Source organism: Oncorhynchus tshawytscha, linkage group LG09 (genome assembly GCF_018296145.1).
Source record: "Oncorhynchus tshawytscha isolate Ot180627B linkage group LG09, Otsh_v2.0, whole genome shotgun sequence".
Classification (NCBI taxonomy): domain Eukaryota; kingdom Metazoa; phylum Chordata; class Actinopteri; order Salmoniformes; family Salmonidae; genus Oncorhynchus; species Oncorhynchus tshawytscha.
In genome coordinates, this window is record NC_056437.1 from 77,576,463 (window position 1) to 77,600,220 (window position 23,758).

Consider the following 23,758-nt stretch of genomic DNA (forward strand, 5'->3'; position numbering starts at 1 on the left):
GTAATTCAGCATCCAAGCCACAGCTTTTGTCTTGCTTGTTGTTGTGGTGTTATTCGGGGTCTTGATGAGTGTTGAAATCTATGTCCATATTTGGACAATGGCGAAAAAGTAACTAACAACCACGTAATTCCTGGGTCATCATAGAATCCCAGTTTAACTCACTGGCTCCCCTCGCTGTCCTGGATGACCTGGTAGTCCGTCTTTTCCTGCCGCTCCCTGAAAAATAATTGCACTTTTATTAGCATAGACACACATACACACTAGATAGAGATAAAACAGTACAGACAGACACAACATAAGACTGGAAAGAAAAACAGAGACATGTTAAACAACGCAGGGGCTCCCAAGTGGCTCCTATCACTACAGACCCTGGTTCGTTTCTAGCCTGTATCACAACCGGCCGTGATTGGGATTCCCATAGGGCGGCGCACAATTGGCCCAGCGTCGTCCAGGTTAGGGATTGACAGTAGTCATTGTAAAGAAGAATTTGTTGTTAAAACCTCTTGAAACTAGGCGGCACTATTTTCATTTTTGGAAAAATAATGTTCCCAAAGTAAACAGGCTATTATGTCAGGACAAGATGATAGAATATGCATATAATTAGAAACAGAAAACAGAAAATAGAAAACACTCTAACGTTTCCAAAACTGTAAAAATATTGTCTGTGAGTCTAACAGAACTTATATTGCAGGCGAAAGCCTGAGAAAAATCCAATCAGGAAGTGGCTCATGTTTTGAAAGCTCTGCGTTCCGATGTGAATGGGATATCAACCAGATTCCTTTTTCTACGTATTCCCCAAGGTGTCTACAGCATGTTGACGTAGTTTCACGCCTTTATGTTGAAGAATGAGCGTAAACGACTACATTGCGTAAGTGGCCGACTATTTTTCCTCCCGGTCTTACTGAAAATACAGCTGTTCCGGTTGATATATTATCGAAAAGATATTTGAAAAACACCTTGAGGATTGATTATAACAACGTTTGCCATGTTTTTGTCGATATTATGGAGCTAATTTGGAATATTTTTTGGCGTTGTCGTGACCGGTCGAATTCTCAGCCAAACGTGAAGAACTTACGGAGCTATTTCGGCTACAAAAAATAATCTTTATGGAAAAAAGGAACATTTGCTATCTAACTGGGAGTCTCGTGAGTGAAAACATCCGAAGCTCATCAAAGGTAAACGATTTAATTGAATTGCTTTTCTGATTTCGGTGACCAGGTTGCCTGCTGCTAGCTAGGCATAATGCTATGCTAGGCTATCAATAAACTTACACAAATGCTTGTCTTGCTTTGGCTGTAAAGCATAATTTCAAAATCTGAGATGACAGGGGGATTAACAAAAGGCTAAACTGTGTTTCAATATATTTCAATTGTGATTTCATGAATATGAATATTTTCTAGTAATATTTTTTGTCATTTGCGTTATGCTAATGAGTGTCAGTTGATGACAATTCTCCCGGATCCGGGAGCGGTAGTTCCAAGAGTTAACTGACTTGCATAGTTAAATAAAGGTTAAATAAAATAATGTAAATAAAATACATAAAAGCTGCTTGTCATTTGACACATCACACTTACATTAGGTCCCTTAGGTCCTGCCTCACCGTTCCTTCCCTGTGGTCCTTGGGGTCCCTGTACGATCAACCAGACAACACAAAGACTCAATCCAGTTTATCTTTACCAGTAGGTATCGTACACTGTTATGTATCTGTGAAGCATAATGATGCTTTTTCCTATCAGGGTGTATCATTGAAATATTATCACCCTATGCCAGCTATAATTGGATATGGTATTATTTGATATGGTATTATTAGACATGGAATTATTAGATATGCTATTATTAGATATGCTATTATTAGCTGTGTTATATTATAGCTCAACTCTGGTGTTAATGTGTGTCAGACTGGAGCTTACCTGGTCTCCTGTGGATCCTGGTGGGCCTTCGTGTCCAGAGGTGCCCTGATTGGTGGATCATGTAGAAGGTGGAGGATTGGGATAGAGATAAACAGTTATTGAGTCTGTTGGTCTATTCATTCATTTTATGAAAATATATATTTTTAAACATTGTTAATCATTTCGTTGGTGGTCTTTTGAAAGGACTCCTGAAATAACTGATTTCAGTTTCAAACATGTAGCTGCAGATTGTAAGTATTATCTCTTTGCACCAGATGGCATGGCATTCTGTGCTGAACAGTAACACAACAGCGCCTGTTCCTTCTCTCGTTATGAGACAGCTGTGCACTGGCCTAAACCCACCTTGTCTCCTGACTTTCCTGTTGGTCCTCTTGCTCCTCTACCCCCTCTGGCACCCTATGAAAAAAACAACATCAACATAATCCTTCTTATGACAACAGAACTCATCCATAGGAGAAGGATAAATAATAAGGGGCGAATGAGAGTTCTTATGACGTAAATCAGTGGTCGCCAACTGGTCTGGTTTTATGTAAAGAAAAAAACTAAGATAAAGCCTCGCGTTCTGTCATGAGAATTTTCTATCCCAATGATAATAACTGACAATCAATAGCTCTGACCAATCCCCGAGATCTGTAAGACCATGGGTTTAATAATAATTAGTCAAAGACTCTACTAGCTTATGCAAAAAGATAGTACAGTTTATTCACGAGAACGCTCTGAAGTCCATTATACAAAGACATCCATTTTATAGCTGCGCACATACTTCCACACAAACAGTAGGTATCCTACGCACATACATACACATAAACAGTAGGTGAGTTTTATCCTTCTCCATAGTTCTCACCCCTGTGTATCACTACCTAGCCGACAGTTCCATTCCCCCGAGATTAGGGAAACCTTGAGAAGTCTCAGAGGCCTAGCCAGGTCGGTCCAGTTCAATTGATCACGTTTTTTTTCCTTCGGCACACACATAGAGGTTCAAACCCTAAACTACGCCTTGCTCAGACAGTCTGTGTTTTTCCACTATACAGATACATTGTTTCATCTAATTCTGACTAAAACTACACACATCATCAGATTAGAATTTTATGATTCTAATCATTTTCATACAATTATAAGGCTTCAGAGCGGAATTATTTAATCATTATCTTTCAACATTTAAATTATTTTATCACGTTCCTATTTCTTAAAATGAGTTTAGTGCTGGTGGTAGGTGCACTTGATTCAGCAGCCCTGGTGCAGGAAAGGCAAAGTGTTTCCATTTTGAACCATGTCTGAAGGTAGAACTCCACCTACCCGGCAGGCCCAGAGAGCAAATCAAGTGCACTAATAGGCCTAGCGCTGGCCAATCAGTTCGCTCAAATCACTGTGTCTGCACAGTTTCCTCGCGCCATAGGCTGTCAAAAGAAGCAGCACAGTTGATAATGTGGGATTTCTAAACTTTTAAAACCATGACTAGAGAGCGACTCAACGAATACAGCAAAGGGCTGCTGTTTTTACGAGTAAGTTCATGTTTAAGTTGTTATTCAGGACTTACAACACTTTTATATAAGCCATTAAAAAGCTAACCATCAGATGCAGGCCATGAGTCCAGTAAAATAAATGATTATAAATGATGAAAGGATTATGCTCACTCAGCTGTGTCTCACAAGTAATATGACAAATGATCTACTGCCAATGTGATCATATACCTACAATTTAGAAATATAATTTCTAAATAGTCTGAGAAGAACAACATTGGTAGGGCAATTCAAGAATAGTGATAAGATATTGGGCCTATAGCCTACTGCACAAACCTCATTGCTACAGAACTGTTTAATTGGTTAATGTTGCATAGGCTTTTTTTTAAAGTCATGTTTATTTTGTTATCTGAGCGGTAGATCTCGGCTTGCATTTTGACTAAGAAAGTGATCTTGACTCAGAAAAGGTTGATGACGACTGATTGTAAATGAATGGTGTGCAATGTCAGTTGGTGAGAAACCGTGACTCACACCTCACCATAGGCCCAATGCAATAGAGATCAATAGACTTAGATGCTGTAAGACCCGAGGAGAAATCTAACTCACATTAGGACCTCTCTGACCCCCAGTTCCTGCTTGACCAGATGGACCCTGCAGAAGAGAAATCCAGCATTATTACGATCACTTCAGTTGTCTATCAGTGAAAACAGTACAGGCAAGTTCACCAATCTTTGGCTGGTTAGAGGAGAATTACAGTAGAGGGTAAAATGCGGTTCAATATGGTTCAATACAGTTCAGTATGGTTCAATACAGGTCCTATGGTTCTCACCCGTCTTCCTTTATCTCCCAGAACCCCGGCAGAACCAGGGAACCCCACAGATCCCTGGAGAACACACACAGAGGTTAACCATCTACAGCCTTACATTAATCATGCATCAACCACAACATTTAATCAACTAATAATTAACCACAGTATCGAATTAAGCAAAATCTAATCCATAAGTCAAACACACTGCCTTAAATACGCCATTAATCAACCTGCTAATGAATTGTTGTCACTAATGAACTATTAATAAAATACCTATTTTTAAATCAGCCATTTATCATGCTTTATTTTTTATTTGACAGCAATGAGCTGAGCCAAAGAAATACACATTTCTTTGTGTTTCTAAGTTTTAACGTAAAACAAAGTTTTAAAGCTCTTAATTGGATTTCACCTTGGGCCCCTGTCTTCCTGGGTATCCTGGCAACCCTGGGACACCCAGTTTACCCTGAGGAAGGAGAGACAGAGCGAAAGAGAGACAGAGAGAGAGAGAGAGATTAACAGAAAAAGAGGAGTGGAATCATTATGGTTGACTTGGCAACATTGCCAAAAACAAAGTGCATAATGTATGCAAATACTGTATGACATGGTTTTGCAGGGTGTTCATGTGATTACATGTACTGTAGCCGACACACTGAACACGCATATATCCATACATCTGCATAATCCCAATAACTCATACATATTGCATAACCAGACACATACAGTATATGTTACTAGTGAAATAATGTTCCTGTACCTTCTCTCCAGCTATGCCAGCACCTCCAACCTCTCCTAGGGGTCCCGACTGGCCCTTAGGCCCCTCTGGCCCATCCTCTCCATGACCTCCGGTGACCCCGTTCTCACCCTACACACACACACACACACACACACACACACACACACACACACACACACACACACACACACACACACACACACAGATAGATAGATAGAGAGAGAGAGAAAGAGACAGAGAAAGAGAGAAAGAGAGAGAGAGAGAGCGAGAGAGGGAGAGAGGGAGAGTGGGAGAGAGAGAGAGACAGAGACAAAAAGAGAGAGCGATAGAGAGAGACAGAGAGAGAGGGAGAGCGAGAGGGACAGAGAGAGAGAGAGAGAGAAAGAGAGAGAGAGAGAGAGAGAGAGAGAGAGAGAGAGAGAGAGAGAGAGAGAGAGAGAGAGAGGGATAGAAAGAAAGAGAAGACAGAAGACAGAAAAGCAGGTCAGACTAACTGAGATCTCATCTCATTCTACATAAAATACCTTATTTGTTCATAATGAGAGACAGCTCTGATCTGAAGTGTGTGTTAGTCTGGCGTGGGTACACTCTCACCCCGTCTCCCTTGAGGCCCATGTCACCTTTGAACCCGGGGAAGCCATCTTCACCCTGCAATGTGAAGAGGAGAAGAAGACAGTGATTTCAAATGATTCATGGTGATTCATGAATCACAGTACCGAGATCTGGCAGGTGTCTGATCTATTAGATCTCTATGGGGGATGTCATAATAAACCATGAAGTAGAAATGAGATGCCTTTACGGTATCTGACAGTGAGACAACTGGTACTTTGACTGTGAGTAATCACACCTATTCTTCTAGTTTTACAGCACAATTACTGTGAAAATGACTATTTTCTCACCTTTTCTCCTTTACTCCCCTTCAGACCTCTCACTCCATCAGCTCCCTGTGAAACAGACATTCAAATACAAATAGAATCAGAACAGGCCACAATATCACTGATAATCACCATTCAAGACGATACTGTACTACAGTACCGTATTCAGAAGTAAATAAAAGTACTATCAACAGCATGCATGGGCTGTCACTAAACCATGTTTTTATTGTATTTTACTGCCACAACTATTGTAAGAAACACCGTGATTTGACAATGGAGAAGGACTTATGAATGACTATTGATTTGCTCTTAACCTGTCATTGCCCTGCTATTGACCAGTTATTGACCATCTATTAACGATTGCAGACGAAGTCAGCTTGCGCCTTAACAACAGTGACCTAGAGGTGGAATACTGGTGGTGTGAATATTACTTTGAGTGAGCAAGCAGCCATGATGCAACACCCCAACCTTTCCTCGCAAGATACAATTTGAATTCCATGTGCATACACTAAATTCACACACACGCATATACACGAGTACACACACCCACACGCTCACACACACAAAACACCCATGCCCACCATCCCACCCCCCACACACATAAACACCTTCCTCTCTTATCCAACATTGTAATTTCTACTGTCCATCAAACGTTATTCCCACTGTCATTAGATCTCCTTCGGGGGAATACACCTGCTCTCTCTGAACCTGTCAACTGTCAATCACACACTCACACACACTCCACAACATGTCCATCACAGGTAGAGAGATTGAAATGTCTGAGGGAATGGCTATCTCTCTCACCATTGTACCTTTGAGGACATTTCAACCGTGACCATTACATAGCATCTGACTCACCTTGACACCGCGAGTCCCTGGATAACCAACAGGCCCTTGGGTTCCAGGCAAACCCTGTACGACAAAACAACATCAGGATTCATCTGTCTGAAGAGCACTATCCATTATACAGATGCTAGTGAGCAATTGTGTTGGGCTAATGTAGTCAAATCACACAATGGCAATGAGTGCTTTTGACTGGACAATGACGATGAGTGTACTTTATGATCAATACCATACCGCTGATGAGCGGAGTGGATTGATGTGACTGCGCAATGACGATGACATTGTGAAAATACAATGTTGAAAAGGATGAGTCAACGGGAGTGAGCGTACAATGATGATGATGATGATGATGATGACAGTGAGCTAACGTGGACAAACATGATTGGAGTGGAAGGGAGTGTCCGATGGCAACGCATTAAACGAATGTGAGGTGAGAATTGTGATGAGTGAACGTGATTGGATAATATGGACGTTTATATGACAGCACAGTGGTATGATGACCCAGGCAGGTCTAACGGGCTGTACTGTAACTCACATTGAGCCCCTTCTCTCCTGGAGGGCCTTCTCTTCCTGGATGGCCCTGCACACATTGAACAGACATAGCATATTAGAAGTCTTATTGTAAGACATTATAAAGGCTCACACATGTTTATAACAAGTAATACAGAATTGTACCAGCCGGCGGTACCTTACTATTATAACTATCCACAGATCTCCAAGTCTGTTTTTAGAACCAATCAATGGAGCTTGATGGACAGTGCAAAGCAAAGGGAATACAGCACAACGTATAGGGGGACTTGGAGGGTGCTGTGTCTGCAGAACACGACAGTACACACGAAACATAAGCCCTGTTTCCTGTTACGTAAAGCCATGTGGATGGACGTTTAGCTAAGGCCTTTTGTAAACACATCCTTCATTCGACAGAGCTAATTGAAATGCTGCGTTGGAGAACTTTCCTAATGCCTTCTGTTCTCCCCTGCTGGTGGAGAAGAGGTATTGCACCCTGGTAAGGTCAACGCTATCGGTGCTGCTGAGGAAGAATCAGATGGATGTACTTACAGTTGGGCCATCGATACCAGAGAGTCCCTGCAGCCCACCGTACCCCTGGGGACCCTGTGGGGGACAGAGACAGGTCCTGAGTGGTGAAACTTACTGTATATACAAATCAATCTGAAGGGTAACAACCAGACTACAACAATGTGATACAGGGTATACTGTATGTGTTTTTGACTATGATTAGCCTCTAGTGCAGCCATACTCAACCGGCGGCTACCGACTTTAAAAATAAATAATTTAAAAAACTTGGGCTTTCAATTTATTAATGTGGTTGAGAGTTGTAACAGTAGAATGCACAAGGTGCATTTTTTACATGTGGTAGAGTATGGGAAGTTGTCCTCTTGTTATGTCATTCACTGACAGACATTAGAGAGCTATTTCTAACATGTCAGTAATGTATAGTTGATCAACTAGCCCATGTTAGCTAGGTAGGTATGTTAGGCTAACCCGCTATCTAAATCTTGTAGTTATCTTGGACAGATTATATGCCCATGGGGAGCCCATTGATTTTGTTGACTCAATGATTTTGTTGACACAAAATTGAAGGAAATGAGCTTAAAACTACACAATTTTCTCTCCACTCCATGACAAAATGTGTAGAAGAATTGTAGGGAAATTTAGTTAAAAACGGCTAAATGTTCTTTCTGCCAACAAGAGGAGAGTGAACAGTCTGGGGTCATGTGGGTCACGAGGTGGGGGTTTGTTACTACGCCGATGAAGACAATATCCATCCGGACCTTTACCACCTAGGAAATAGTAGTTGAGTAGCCCTGCTATAGTGTGAGGAGGCTGTGGTGTGTGATAGCACAGCACTGACTCCCTGCCTGCCAGTGTATGTGTTCCAGTTTGTGTTTCCTGGATATTCATTTCCTGTCATGTGTCCTCTGTAATCTGAATGGGAGTCAGGAGTGGCTGGTACTGAGTCACAACGTTCATGGCCAGCCTCCCCTGGGGGCGGAGCTGATAGCGGTCACAAGATCAGGTCTTTAAATCTGATAGGAAGAGAGATGCACAGTGCCTACCTTCTCTCCTGGCAGGCCGATGGGACCCTGAGAACCAGGAAGGCCCTGGACCAGAACAAAGCATTAATCAGGTTAATGTGTGTGTGCATGTGTGTGTGAGGGAGAGAGAGAGAGAGAGAGAGAGAGAGAGAGAGAGAGAGAGAAGATAAAGAGAGAGTAGAAAGAGAGAGACATAAGGGAGTGTTGAGACTGTGTTTTTTATGGATGATGTTTTTGACAACATGTTGTTGTGTGTTGACATTGTGTGAGGTTGTGGGTTACCTGTAATCCAGGATTTCCTTGTTGACCGCTGGGCCCTGTCTCTCCAGGTGGCCCCTGAGACAAAACAACAAGAAGCGTCACACACACTTTGTCTTCACACAACCCTGGTCACATGGTCAGAGCCCCACATGCCACTGTGGTCAATGCTTTTTTAGCTGTGTTTACTTTAATGAATGAAAGTCACTCACATTCCACAGGTCTGATTGTGTTTCTAAACACCATCTTTAGAAAGCTTGTATTCACCCATTATAATCATCATGGATCAACTGTTGTCATTTTGAGTCCAAAGTTAAGTTTAAAATACTGACCAGGTTGCCCTTTGACCCTTGAACTCCATCCACACCCGTAATACCCTGAAAGAGAAAGACAGCTAATCAGATTTAACTGTATTCAATGTTATCTATTAATATCAGACTGGTTTGAAGGGTGGTAAATTGCCCATTGAACAGCATTAAGTTGAAGGTTGGATGTTGACTTACTGGCTGCCCAGGTGGCCCAGGTGACCCTCTGGGTCCGACAAGTCCTCTGGTACCCTAGAGTCAAACACAGCACACTGATCAATACTGTATCAGGTTCATATAAGCTCATGTATATTTATATGCATCCTCAAATTATGACAAATACAGGTACAGTATACAGTACCAGTCAAAGGCTTGGGCACACCTACACATTCAAGGGGTTTTCATTGTTTTTACTAAATTCTACATTGTAGAATAATAGTGAAGACATCAACACTTTGAAATAGCACAGATGGAATCATGTAGTTACCAAAAAAGTGTTTAAACAAATAAAAATAAGTTTGATATTTGAGATTCTTCAAAGTAGCCACCCTTTGCCTTGATGACAGCTTTGCACACTCTTGGTATTCTCTCAACCAGCTTCACCTGGAATGCTTTTCCAACAGTCTTGATGGAGTTCCCAAATATTCTATGCACTTCTTGGCTGCTTTTCCTTCACTCACTTTTCCTTCACTTCACCCAAACCATCTCAATTGGGTTGAGGTCAGGTGACTGCTACCATGTTGTGTTGCTACCATGTTGTTGTCAGTGTTGTGTTGTCTCTCTTGTTGTGATATGTGTTTTGTCCTATATTTATATATATATATATATATATATATATTTTTTTTTTTTTTTAATCCCAGCCCCCATCCCCACAGCAGGAATTTTGCCTTTTGGTCTTCCGTCATTGTAAATAAGAATTTGTTAGTTTAAATAAAATCCAATAAATAAATCAATTGTGGAGGCCAGGTCATCTGATGAAGCACTCCATCACTCTCCTTCTTCGTCAAATAGCCTTTATCAAATAAAATAAAATTTTATTTGTCACATGCGCCGAATACAACAGGTAGACCTTACAGTGAAATGCTTACTTACATGTCCTTAATTACCAAAAATGCAGTTTTAAGAAAAAAATAAATGTTTAAGTAAGAGATAAGAATAACAAATCATTAAAGAGCAGCAGTATATAATGATAGCGGGGCTATATACAGGGGGTACCGGTACAGAGTCAATGTGCGGGGGCACCGGTGTCGAGGTAACTGAGGTAATATGCACATGTAGGCAGAGTTATTAAAGTGCATAGATAATAACAGAGAGTAGCAGCAGCATAGAATAGGGGGGTAGCCATATGATTAGCTGTTCAGGAGTCTTATGGCTTGGGGATAGAAGCTGTTTAGAAGCCTCTTGGTCCTAGACTTGGCGCTCCAGTACCGCTTGTCGTGCGGTAGCAGAGAGAACAGTCTATGACTAGGGTGGCTGGAGTCTTCGACAATTCATAGGGCCTTCCTCTGATATCACCTGGTATAGAAGTCCTGGAAGGCAGGAAGCTTGGCCCCAGTGATGTACTGGGCCGTACGCACTACCCTCTGTAGTGTCTTGCGGTCAGAGGCCGAGAAGTTGCCATACCAGGCAGTGATGCAACCTGTCAGGATGCTCTCGATGGTGCAGCTGTAAAACATTTTGAGGATCTGAGGACCAATGCCAAATCTTTTCAGTCTCCTGAGAGGGAATAGGTTTTGTCATGCCCTCTTCACGACTGTCTTGGTGTGCTTGGCCCATGTTAGTTTGTTGGGAATTTGGACGCGAAGGAACTTGAAGCTCTCAACCTGCTCCACTACAGCCCCATTGATAAGAATGGGGGCGTGCTCAGTCCTCCTTTTCCTGAAGTCCACAATAATCTCCTTTGTCTTGATTACGTTGAGGCAGAGGTTGTTGTCCTTGCACCACATGGTCAGGTCTCTGACCTCCTCCCTATAAGCTGTCTCATCGTTGTCGGTGATCAGGCCTACCACTGTTGTGTCATCAGCAAACTTAATGATGGTGTTGGAGTCGTGACTGGACGTGCAGTCATGAATGAACAGGGAGCACAGGAGGGGACTGAGCATGTTGAGGATTGAGGATCAGCGTGTTGAGGATAAGTGTGGCGGATGCGTTGTTACCTACACTTACCATCTGGGGGCGGCGCGTCAGGAAGTCCAGGATCCAGTTGCAGAGGGAGGTGTTTACTCCCAGGGTCCTTAGCTTAGCGATGAACATTGAGGGCACTATGGTGTTGAACGCAGAGCTGTAGTCAATGAATAGCATTCTCACGTAGGTGTTCCGTTTGTCCAGGTGTGAAAGGGCAGTGTGGAGTGCAATAGAGACTGCATCATCTGTGGATCTGTTGGTGCGGTATGCAAATTGGAGTGGGTCTAGGGTTTCTGGGATAATGGTGTTGATGTGAGCCATGACCAGCCTTTCAAAGCATTTCATGCCTACAGACGTGAGTGCTACGGGTCGGAAGTCATTTAGGCAGGTGACACAGCCTGAAGGTGTGTTGGGTCATTGTCCTGTTGAAAAACAAATGATAGTCCCACTAAGCGCAAACCAGATGGGATGGCGTGTCACTGCAGAATGCTGTGGTAGCCATGTTGGTTGTGTGCCTTGAATTCTAAATCAATCACAAACAGTGTCACCAGCAAAGCACTCCCACACCACCACACTTCATGGTGGGAACCACACATACAGAGATAATCTGTTCACCTACTCTGCATCTCACAAAGACACGGCGGTTGCAACCAAAAATCTCAAATTTGGGCTCATCAGACCAAAAAACAGGTTTCCACCGGTCTTGTTCATTGCTCGTGTTTCTTGGCCCAAGCAAGTGTCTTCTTATTATTGGTGTCCTTTAGTAGTGGTTTCTTTGCAGCAATTCAACCATGGAGGTCTCCTCTGAACAGTTGATGTTGAGATGTGTTTGTTACTTGAACTCTGTGAAGCATTTATTTGGGCTGCAATTTCTGAGGCTGGTAACTCTATTGAACTCATCCTCTGCAGCAGAGGTAACTCTGGGTCTTCCATTCCTGTGGCAGTCCTCATGAGATCTAGTTTCATCATAGCGCTTGATGATTTTTGTGACTGCACTTGAAGAAACTTTCAAATTTATTGAAATGTTCAGGATTGACTGACCTTCATGTCTTAAGGTAATGATGGACTGTCATTTCTCTTTGCTTATTTAAGCTGTTCTTGCCAGAATATGGACTTGGTCTTTTACCAAACAGGGCTGTCTTATGTATACCAACCCTACCTTGTCACAACACAACTGATTGGCTCAAATGCATTAAGAAGGAAAGAAATTCCACAAATGAACTTTTAACAAGGCACACATGTTAATTGAAATGCATTCCAGGTGACTACATCATAAAGCTGGTTGAGAGAATACCAAGAGTGTGCAAAGCTGTCATCAAGGCAAAGGGTGGCTACTTTAAAGAATCTCAAATATCAAATATATTTTGATTTGTTCAACACTTTTTTGGTTACTACATGATTCCATGTGTGATTTCATAGTTTTGATGTCTTCACTATTATTCTACAATGTAAAACATTTGAAAAATAAAGAAAACCCTTGAATGAGTAGCTGTGTCCAAACGTTTGACTAATACTGTATATACAGTATATATGTGTGTGTTTCTGTGTGCTCATCATGCATTTGTGTGTGTGTGTTTGAGAAATATTGTAAGTATGTTTGAGTGTGTGTGTCTGTGTGTGAGTGTCTGAGGAAGAGCGAGTTAATGAGCCTGTGCGCATATGGGCAAGTGTGTATTTGTGTGAGAGTGAGTGTGTGTGTCTGTGAGGAGAGATGAAGCGGGTTGGGGGGTGTCTCTGCGTGTGTTGTTTTTGTCAGCATCGCTCTTTGTACCTCGGCCAAGCCACCTGTTCCAAAGCCACATCTGTGATCTCCCTTGAAGTGATTGATATGGAAATATAATCATTCAGGCCAGGATTTCATCTCTACCATCTCGCTCTCCCTTTCCCTTACTCTCTAACTCGCTCTTATCTCATTCACCACCCACTGAATTCCTCTCTTACATTTATCTCCCTCCCTCTCTCCCCCTTCCCTCCTCACTTCCCCTCTCTCTCTCATCCAAACCCCCAGCTCCTCTATTTCCCTGAGTCTCTGTAGTTAAGGGCTCAGATACACCAATAGCGTTTGCCTGCAGGGTGTACTGTAGTTGCGAACTGATTGCAAACCGATTTTACATGTAGAATCACGGAAAATGACATTTTCGCACAATTCTGACTCAGACGGCCTCAACAGCATGATCCACATCCACATAGATCCACATTCAGCGTGAGCCTTAACATAGCCCTCCTAACATGTCTAATGCAGTCCTCTATTTCTTTGGTTGCTGGGTGATCCATTTAGAGAGGCAGAGCCCCACTGGACCTCCTCCTCACCTGCTGGGATAAAGATGGAGTGTGAATCAGCCTGGGCATACTGCGGTCATAGAGCCGCCTGTGGGGAGGAGGAACGTGTGTGTGTGTGTGTGTGTGTCTGTGTCTGTGTGTGTGTGTGTGTCTGTGTGTGTGTGTGTGTGTGTGTGTGTCTGTGTCTGTGTGTGTGTGTGTGTGACGTGGTTACTCACAGGTTCACCGGGCTGTCCACTCGGCCCTACGGGTCCATCTAAACCCTAAAAAATGACATGAGAAAGAGTCAACAGAGAGAGCATACTGTCCTCTCTTCATGTGCCTATCTGTCCTATTAAAGAAATCAGTTGACTGACAGATATATCTACGTAATACATCACACCCATCCTCTATCCCCCCTTTCACATAACTAACATGCCTTGCCCTGACCACAATTCATCATCAATAGCCGAAAATGTATAGAATATCAAATTCATCAATAGCCCGAAAATCAATAGTCTGAAATTAATTTATAATCTTCACTGGATTTTAATCATTGATATTTGCATTGCTTGTTGTTGAGTGAACAAAAGCCAGAACGACAGAGAAGTCTCAAAAATTCAACGTTTTTCATTTTCATCTCAATGGTGAGTGTGTAACTGATGTGAAATGGCTAGCTAGTTAGCGGTTGTGAGCGCTAATAGCGTTTCAATCTGTGACGTCACTCGCTTTGAGACCTTGAAGTAGTGGTTCCCCTTGCTCTGCAAGGGCCGCGACTTTTGTGGAGCGATGGGTAATGATCCTTCGTGGGTGTCAGTTACATTGATGTGTGCAGAGGGTCGGACTAAAGTTACACTGTTACACTGATGCTGTTGACCCAGATCACTGGTTGCTGCGGAAAAGGAGGAGGTCAAAAGGGGGGTGAGTGTAACCGATGTGAAATGGCTAGCTAGTTAGCTATGGTGCGCGCTAATCGTGTTTCAGTTGGTGGTGTCACTCGCTTTGAGACCTTGAAGTAGTTGTTCCCCTTGCTCTGCAAGGGCCGCGGCTCTTGTGGAGCGATGGGTAAACGATGCTTCGTGGGTGCCAGTTGTTGATGTGTGCAGAGGGTCCCTGGTTCGGGGTCGGACTAAAGTTATACTGTTACAAGTGCTTTGATCTGGGTGCTTTGCTCAACTGTGGTAATGTCGGAAGATGTCCTCTACCGATCATGGTGATGGCGTCCTTCACTTTTACCTTGCCTCGTGGAAAAGGGGTTTCAACTGGATCCACATGTATAACATAATACATTTGACATTTTTGTCATTTAGCTCCTGTCCAGAGTTACATTAGTGAGTGCATACGTTTTTGTACTTTTCGTATAATATGTATGTACGTATATTATACAGAATGGTATGTGACTCTGGTTTCAACATACAGCTCACATAGAAATGGAATTCAAATTCTGTGTCTGCCCATGGGGTCCATGTTTCCTGGACTTTGCTGAAGGGGATGCTGGGTATAGTTACTTTGCTGAAGGGGATGTTGGGTATGGTTACTTTGCTGAAGGGGATGTTGGGTGTGGCTACTTTGCTGAAGGGGATGTTTGGTATGGTTACCTTGCTGAAGGGGAAGTTGGGTATGGTTACTTTGCTGAAGGGGATGCTGGGTGTGGTTACTTTGCTGAAGGGGATGTTGGGTATGGTTACTTTGCTGAAGGGGATGCTGGGTATGGTTACTTTGCTGAAGGGGATGCTGGGTATGGTTACTTTGCTGAAGGGGATGTTGGGTATGGTTACTTTGCTGAAGGGGATGTTGGGTGTGGTTACTTTGCTGAAGGGGATGCTGGGTATGGTTACTTTGCTGAAGGGGATGCTGGGTATGGTTACTTTGCTGAAGGGGATGTTGGGTGTGGTTACTTTGCTGAAGGGGATGCTGGGTATGGTTACTTTGCTGAAGGGGATGTTTGGTATAGTTACTTTGCTGAAGGGGATGTTGGGTATGGTTACTTTGCAGAAGGGGATGTTGGGTATGGTTACTTTGCAGAAGGGGATGTTGGGTATGGTTACTTTGCTGAAGGGGATGCTGGGTGTGGCTACTTTGCTGAAGGGGATGCTGGGTGTGGCTACTTTGCTGAAGGGGATGCTGGGTGTGGCTACTTTGCTGAAGGGGATGCTGGGTGTGGCTACTTTGCTGAAGGGGTTGATGGGTATGGTTACTTTGCTGAAGGGGTTGATGGGTATGGTTACTTTGCTGAAGGGGTTGATGGGTATGGTTACTTTGCTGAAGGGGTTGATGGGTATGGTTACTTTGCTGAAGGGGATGTTGGGTATGGTTACTTTGCTGAAGGGGATGTTGGATATGGTTACTTTGCTGAAGGGGATGTTGGATATAGTTACTTTGCTGAAGGATTTTGGGTATGGTTACTTTGCTGAAGGGGATGCTGGGTGTGGTTACTTTGCTGAAGGGGATGCTGGGTGTGGCTACTTTGCTGAAGGGGATGCTGGGTATGGTTACTTTGATGAAGGGGATGCTGGGTATGGTTACTTTGCTGAAGGGGATGCTGGGTTTGGTTACTTTGCTGAAGGGGATGTTGGGTATGGTTACTTTGCTGAAGGGGTTGATGGGTATGGTTACTTTGCTGAAGGGGTTGATGGGTATGGTTACTTTGCTGAAGGGGTTGATGGGTATGGTTACTTTGCTGAAGGGGATGTTGGGTATGGTTACTTTGCTGAAGGGGATGTTGGATATGGTTACTTTGCTGAAGGGGATGTTGGATATAGTTACTTTGCTGAAGGGGATTTTGGGTATGGTTACTTTGCTGAAGGGGATGCTGGGTGTGGTTACTTTGCTGAAGGGGATGCTGGGTGTGGCTACTTTGCTGAAGGGGATGCTGGGTATGGTTACTTTGATGAAGGGGATGCTGGGTATGGTTACTTTGCTGAAGGGGATGCTGGGTTTGGTTACTTTGCTGAAGGGGATGTTGGGTATGGTTACTTTGCTGAATGGGATGTTGGGTATGGCTACTTTGCTGAATGGGATGTTGGGTATGGCTACTTTGCTGAAGGGGATGTTGGGTATGGTTACTTTGCTGAAGGGGATGCTGGGTGTGGTTACTTTGCTGAAGTGGATGCTGGTATGGTTACTTTGCTGAAGGGGATGTTGGGTATGGTTACTTTGCTGAAGGGGTTGTTGGGTATGGTTACTTTACTGAAGGGGATGGTGGGTATGGTTACTTTGCTGAAGGGGATGCTGGGTGTGGTTACTTTGCTGAAGGGGATGCTGGGTATGGTTACTTTGCTGAAGGGGATGTTGGGTATGGTTATTTTGCTGAAGGGGATTTTGGGTATGGTTACTTTGCTGAAGGGGATGCTGGGTGTGGCTACTTTGCTGAAGGGGATGCTGGGTGGGGTTACTTTGCTGAAGGGGATGCTGGGTGGGGTTACTTTGCTGAAGGGGATGCTGGGTAGAGTTACTTTGCTGAAGGGGATGTTGGGTATGGTTACTTTGCTGAAGGGGTGCTGGGTGTGGCTACTTTGCTGAAGGGGATGTTGGGTATGGTTGCTTTGCTGAAGGGGGTGCTGGGTGTGGCTACTTTGCTGAAGGGGATGCTGGGTGTGGCTACTTTGCTGAAGGGGTTGATGGGTATGGTTACTTTGCTGAAGGGGATGTTGGGTATGGTTACTTTGCTGAAGGGGATGTTGGGTATGGTTACTTTGCTGAAGGGGATGTTGGATATGGTTTCTTTGCTGAAGGGGATGCTGGGTATGGTTACTTTGCTGAAGGGGTTGTTGGGTACGGTTACTTTACTGAAGGGGATGTTGGGTATGGTTACTTTGCTGAAGGGGATGCTGGGTATGGTTACTTTGCTGAAGGGGATGCTGGGTAGAGTTACTTTGCTGAAGGGGATGCTGGGTATGGTTACTTTGCTGAAGGGGATGCTGGGTGTGGCTACTTTGCTGAAGGGGATGTTGGGTGTGGTTACCTTGCTGAAGGGGATGTTGGGTATGGTTACTTTGCTGAAGGGGATGTTGGGTATGGTTACTTTGCTGAAGGGGGTGCTGGGTGTGGCTACTTTGCTGAAGGGGATGCTGGGTGTGGCTACTTTGCTGATGGGTGTGGTTACTTTGCTGAAGGGGATGTTGGGTATGGTTACTTTGCTGAAGGGGATGTTGGGTATGGTTACTTTGCTGAAGGGGTTGTTTTGGTACGGTTACTTTACTGAAGGGGATATTGGGTACGGTTACTTTGCTGAAGGGGATGCTGGGTATGGTTACTTTGCTGAAGGGGATGCTGGGTTTGGTTACTTTGCTGAAGGGGATGTTGGGTATGGTTACTTTGCTGAATGGGATGTTGGGTATGGCTACTTTGCTGAAGGGGATGTTGGGTATGGTTACCTTGCTGAAGGGGATGTTGGGTATGGTTACTTTGCTGAAGGGGATGCTGGGTAAGGTTACTTTGCTGAAGGGGATGCTGGGTGTGGTTACTTTGCTGAATGGGATGCTGGGTATGGTTACTTTGCGGAAGGGGATGCTGGGTATGGTTACTTTGCTGAAGGGGTTGTTGGGTGTGGTTACTTTGCTGAAGGGGATGCTGGGTGTGGTTACTTTGCTGAAGGGGATGCTGGGTGTGGTTACTTTGCTGAAGGGGATGCTGGTTGTGGTTACTTTGCTGAAAGGGGGTTACTTTGCTGAAGGGGATGCTGGGTGTGGTTACTTTGCTGAAGGGGATGTTGGGTATGGTTACTTTGCTGAAGGGGATGTTGGGTATGGTTACTTTGCTGAAGGGGATGTTGGGTATGGTTACTTTGCTGAAGGGGATGCTTGTGGTTACTTTGCTGAAGGGGATGCTGGGTATGGTTACTTTGCTGAAGGGGATGCTGGGTGTGGTTACTGAAGGGGATGCTGGGTATGGTTACTTTGCTGAAGGGGATGGTAAGGTTACTTTGCTGAAGGGGTTGTTGGGTGTGGTTACTTTGCTGAAGGGGATGCTGGGTGTGGTTACTTTGCTGAAGGGGATGCTGGGGGTTACTTTGCTGAAGGGGATGCTGGGTGTGGTTACTTTGCTGAAGGGGATGCTGGGTGTGGTTACTTTGCTGAAGGGGATGCTGGGTGTGGTTACTTTGCTGAAGGGGATGTTGGGTATGGTTACTTTGCTGAAGGGGATGCTGGGTATGGTTACTTTGCTGAAGGGGATGCTGGGTATGGTTACTTTGCTGAAGGGGATGCGGGGTATGGTTACTTTGCTGGTATGGTTACTTTGCTGAAGGGGGACTCTGGGTGTGGTTACTTTGCTGAAGGGGTTGTTGGGTATGGTTACTTTGCTGAAGGGGATGCTGGGACTTTGCTGAAGGGGATGTATGGTATGGTTACTTTGCTGAAGGGGATGTTGGGGGTTACTTTGCTAAAGGGGATGTTGGGTATGGTTACTTTGCTGAAGGGGATGCTGGGTTTGGTTACTTTGCTGAAGGGGATGCTGGGTATGGTTACTTTGCTGATGGGGATGTTGGGTATGGTTACTTTGCTGAAGGGGATGCTGGGTGTGGTTACTTTGGTTACTTTGCTGAAGGGATGCTGGGTTTGGTTACTTTGCTGAAGGGGATGTTGGGTATGGTTACTTTGCTGAATGGGATGTTGGGTATGGCTACTTTGCTGAAGGGGATGTTGGGTATGGTTACCTTGCTGAAGGGGATGTTGGGTATGGTTACTTTGCTGAAGGGGATGCTGGGATGGTTACTTTGCTGAAGGGGATGCTGGGTGTGGTTACTTTGCGGAATGGGATGCTGGGTATGGTTACTTTGCGGAAGGGGATGCTGGGTATGGTTACTTTGCTGAAGGGGTTGCTGGGCTGAAGGGGATGCTGGGGTGGTTACTTTGCTGAAGGGGATGCTGGGTGTGGTTACTTTGCTGAAGGGGATGCTGGGTGTGGTTACTTTGCTGAAGGGGATGCTGGGTGTGGTTACTTTGCTGAAGGGATGCTGGGTGTGGTTACTTTGCTGAAGGGGATGTTGGGTATGGTTACTTTGCTGAAGGGGATGTTGGGTATGGTTACTTTGCTGAAGGGGATGCTGGGTGGGACTTTGCTGAAGGGGATGCTGGGTATGGTTACTTTGCTGAAGGGGATGCTGGGTATGGTTACTTTGCGGAAGGGGATGCTGGGTATGGTTACTTTGCGGAAGGGGATGCTGGGTAAGGTTACTTTGCTGAAGGGTTGTTGTTGGTTACTTTGCTGAAGGGGATGCTGGGTGTGGTTACTTTGCTGAAGGGGATGCTGGGTGTGGTTACTTTGCTGAAGGGGATGCTGGGTGTGGTTACTTTGCTGAAGGGGATGCTGGGTGTGGTTACTTTGCTGAAGGGGATGCTGGGTATGGTTACTTTGCTGAAGGGGATGCTGGGTATGGTTACTTTGCTGAAGGGGATGCTGGGTATGGTTACTTTGCTGAAGGGGATGCTTGGGTATGGTTACTTTGCTGAAGGGGTTGTTGGGTATGGTTACTTTGCTGAAGGGGGACTCTGGGTGTGGTTACTTTGCTGAAGGGTTGTTGGGTATGGTTACTTTGCTGAAGGGGATGCTGCTATGGTTACTTTGCTGAAGGGGATGTATGGTATGGTTACTTTGCTGAAGGGGATGTTGGGTATGGTTACTTTGCTAAAGGGGATGTTGGGTATGGTTACTTTGCTGAAGGGGATGCTGGGTTTGGTTACTTTGCTGAAGGGGATGCTGGGTATGGTTACTTTGCTGAAGGGGATGTTGGGTATGGTTACTTTGCTGAAGGGGATGCTGGGTGTGGTTACTTTGCTGAAGGGGATGCTGGGTGTGGTTACTTTGCTGAAGGGGATGCTGGGTGTGGTTACTTTGCTGAAGGGGATGCTGGTATGGTTACTTTGCTGAAGGGGTTGTTGGGTATGGTTACTTTGCTGAAGGGGATGCTGGCTATGGTTACTTTGCTGAAGGGGATTCTGGGTGTGGTTACTTTGCCGAAGGGGATGCTGGGTAAGGTTACTTTGCTGAAGAGGATGCTGGGTGTGGTTACTTTGCTGAAGGGGATGTTGGGTATGGTTACTTTGCTGAAGGGGATGTTGGGTATGGCTACTTTGCTGAAGGGGATGTTGGGTATGGTTACCTTGCTGAAGGGGATGTTGGGTATGGTTACTTTGCTGAAGGGGATGCTGGGTAAGGTTACTTTGCTGAAGGGGATGCTGGGTGTGGTTACTTTGCGGAATGGGATGCTGGGTATGGTTACTTTGCGGAAGGGGATGCTGGGTATGGTTACTTTGCTGAAGGGGTTGTTGGGTGTGGTTACTTTGCTGAAGGGGATGCTGGGTGTGGTTACTTTGCTGAAGGGGATGCTGGGTGTGGTTACTTTGCTGAAGGGGATGCTGGTTGTGGTTACTTTGCTGAAGGGGATGCTGGGTGTGGTTACTTTGCTGAAGGGGATGCTGGGTGTGGTTACTTTGCTGAAGGGGATGTTGGGTATGGTTACTTTGCTGAAGGGGATGTTGGGTATGGTTACCTTGCTGAAGGGGATGTTGGGTATGGTTACTTTGCTGAAGGGGATGCTGGGTGTGGTTACTTTGCTGAAGGGGATGCTGGGTATGGTTACTTTGCTGAAGGGGATGCTGGGTGTGGTTACTTTTGCTGAAGGGGATGCTGGGTATGGTTACTTTGCGGAAGGGGATGCTGGGTGTGGTTACTTTGCTGAAGGGGTTGTTGGGTGTGGTTACTTTGCTGAAAGGGATGCTGGGTGTGGTTACTTTGCTGAAGGGGATGCTGGGTGTGGTTACTTTGCTGAAGGGGATGCTGGGTGTGGTTACTTTGCTGAAGGGGATGCTGGGTGTGGTTACTTTGCTGAAGGGGATGCTGGGTGTGGTTACTTTGCTGAAGGGGATGTTGGGTATGGTTACTTTGCTGAAGGGGATGCTGGGTATGGTTACTTTGCTGAAGGGGATGCTGGGTATGGTTACTTTGCTGAAGGGGATGTTGGGTATGGTTACTTTGCTGAAGGGTTGTTGGGTATGGTTACTTTGCTGAAGGGGACTCTGGGTATGGTTACTTTGCTGAAGAGGTTGATGTATGGTTACTTTGCTGAAGGGGATGCTGCTATGGTTACTTTGCTGAAGGGGATGTATGGTATGGTTACTTTGCTGAAGGGGATGTTGGGTATGGTTACTTTGCTAAAGGGGATGTTGGGTATGGTTACTTTGCTGAAGGGGATGCTGGGTTTGGTTACTTTGCTGAAGGGGATGCTGGGTATGGTTACTTTGCTGAAGGGGATGTTGGGTATGGTTACTTTGCTGAAGGGGATGCTGGGTGTGGTTACTTTGCTGAAGGGGATGCTGGGTGTGGTTACTTTGCTGAAGGGGATGCTGGGTGTGGTTACTTTGCTGAAGGGGATGCTGGTATGGTTACTTTGCTGAAGGGGTTGTTGGGTATGGTTACTTTGCTGAAGGGGATGCTGGCTATGGTTACTTTGCTGAAGGGGATTCTGGGTGTGGTTACTTTGCCGAAGGGGATGCTGGGTAAGGTTACTTTGCTGAAGAGGATGCTGGGTGTGGTTACTTTGCTGAAGGGGATGCTGGATATGGTCACTTTGCTGAAGGGGATGTTGAGTATGGATACTCCGCAGGACCCTATAGTACATTTATGGTTGTTTTTGTCCTCACCTTTTCTCCTGACTCTCCATCAGGCCCATGTGGTCCAGGCTTCCCTCTCTCCCCCTAGGAGAACATACATGATATACTGTGTAAGGCATATGTAGACTTGATGTTCAATGCCATTAAACACATCAGCAGTCACAAATTCTTCCCAAACATAAATGTCAAAACACGCACACAGTCTCAGGAGGAGAGAAAGACAGACAGTAGAGACTTGGGTTGCTAGTCCTCACTCACTCTGTGGCCCTTGTTTCCTGGGAGACCTGGCAGTCCGTCGAAGCCTCTGTCCCCCTGAGGATAAATAGACCCAAGAGCATGAGATCGAAACATAGTTACAACACAGACACACGCACACACACAATAGATTGAGATACCTTCCCTATGGACTCTCCCATCTGGCAGTGTGTTATTAGCTCTGACTGGGAACAGCGTGTGAGCGTGCGTGTGTGAGTGTGTGTGTGTGTAGTGTCTCTGGCTGGGACTGCGAGCCCAGAGTGTTAGCTGTTCTGTTCTGGAACACTATTCTGACCGATAAAGACACTGCTGTCCTATTTACCAAGCTCTTCCTGCAGCTGTAAACTATTGAATCGCTGGCGTGGTCAATATGACTAATAAACTCCGTATTAAAACCTCTGATAGCTCTATGGTTATTTAGCAAGTGAAAATTAAGACTTCATTCAACAATTCCCGTGGAAACATGAATTAGTTTACAATCCTGTTGCTACCTCGATAGAACACATAGTTAATTGGATCAGTCAGATTAACTGCCCGACACAACAATAGTTCTGATCATTCCAAAACAAACTATCCACCATGCAGGTACAGTACACTACACACAAACAAACTTGAGCAGCGGAGGTTCTGCCTACACAATTTACTCTGATTTTCACCCACTGCAATGTGATGAGATGTGATTTTAAGGAGCTTACTTTTCCCCCTGTCTCCCCCGGTGCTCCACGCCCTCCATCCGTTCCGGCCCGGCCCTAGGAGAGGACACATACAGAGTAACACAGCTATGTGCCAGGGAACAGCACACCCTAACACTCATAACCTACAAACTACCACTGACACTACTGTCAATGAAGGGACAGGCCAGGCGAGAGAGAAAATATATGTTGTAGTAACAGTTGGTTGTATCTGATCAAGGAGTACAACAACAGTTCAGAACATCTGTATAGAGTTTGTGGAGCATGACGACAATGTCACACAGCTCACTAAGTCTCACCCTCTTTCCTAACTTCCCGTTGAGTCCTGCAGGACCTGGGGTACCACGGGGACCCTGAGAAAGAATAAACAGAGAGAGAGGGGGAGGAGGAGGAGAGAAAGAATAAACAGAGAGAGAGAGGAGGAGGAGGTGTAGGAAGAGAGAGAGAATAAACAGAGAGAGGGGGAGGAGTAGGAGGAGAGGGAGAATAAACAGAGAGAGAGGGGGAGGAGGAGGAGGAGGAGAGAGAGAATAAACAGAGAGAGAGGGGGAGCAGGAGGAGACAGAG

General features: G+C 45.0%; 1 protein-coding gene across 1 annotated transcript in view; it reads right to left on the reverse strand.

Moving 5' to 3' along the window:
* Positions 1-23,758, reverse strand: part of LOC112225740 (collagen alpha-1(XI) chain) — an 89,672-nt gene that overhangs the window by 22,311 nt on the left and 43,603 nt on the right. Inside the window, 22 exon segments of the mRNA XM_042327494.1 lie at positions 163-216; positions 1,575-1,628; positions 1,911-1,955; positions 2,253-2,306; positions 3,977-4,021; positions 4,200-4,253; positions 4,588-4,641; positions 4,933-5,040; positions 5,506-5,559; positions 5,811-5,855; positions 6,645-6,698; positions 7,165-7,209; positions 7,689-7,742; positions 8,708-8,752; positions 8,969-9,022; positions 9,277-9,321; positions 9,448-9,501; positions 13,872-13,916; positions 22,275-22,328; positions 22,503-22,556; positions 23,195-23,248; positions 23,491-23,544. Coding sequence (XP_042183428.1) covers positions 163-216; positions 1,575-1,628; positions 1,911-1,955; positions 2,253-2,306; positions 3,977-4,021; positions 4,200-4,253; positions 4,588-4,641; positions 4,933-5,040; positions 5,506-5,559; positions 5,811-5,855; positions 6,645-6,698; positions 7,165-7,209; positions 7,689-7,742; positions 8,708-8,752; positions 8,969-9,022; positions 9,277-9,321; positions 9,448-9,501; positions 13,872-13,916; positions 22,275-22,328; positions 22,503-22,556; positions 23,195-23,248; positions 23,491-23,544 — 1,179 coding nt within the window.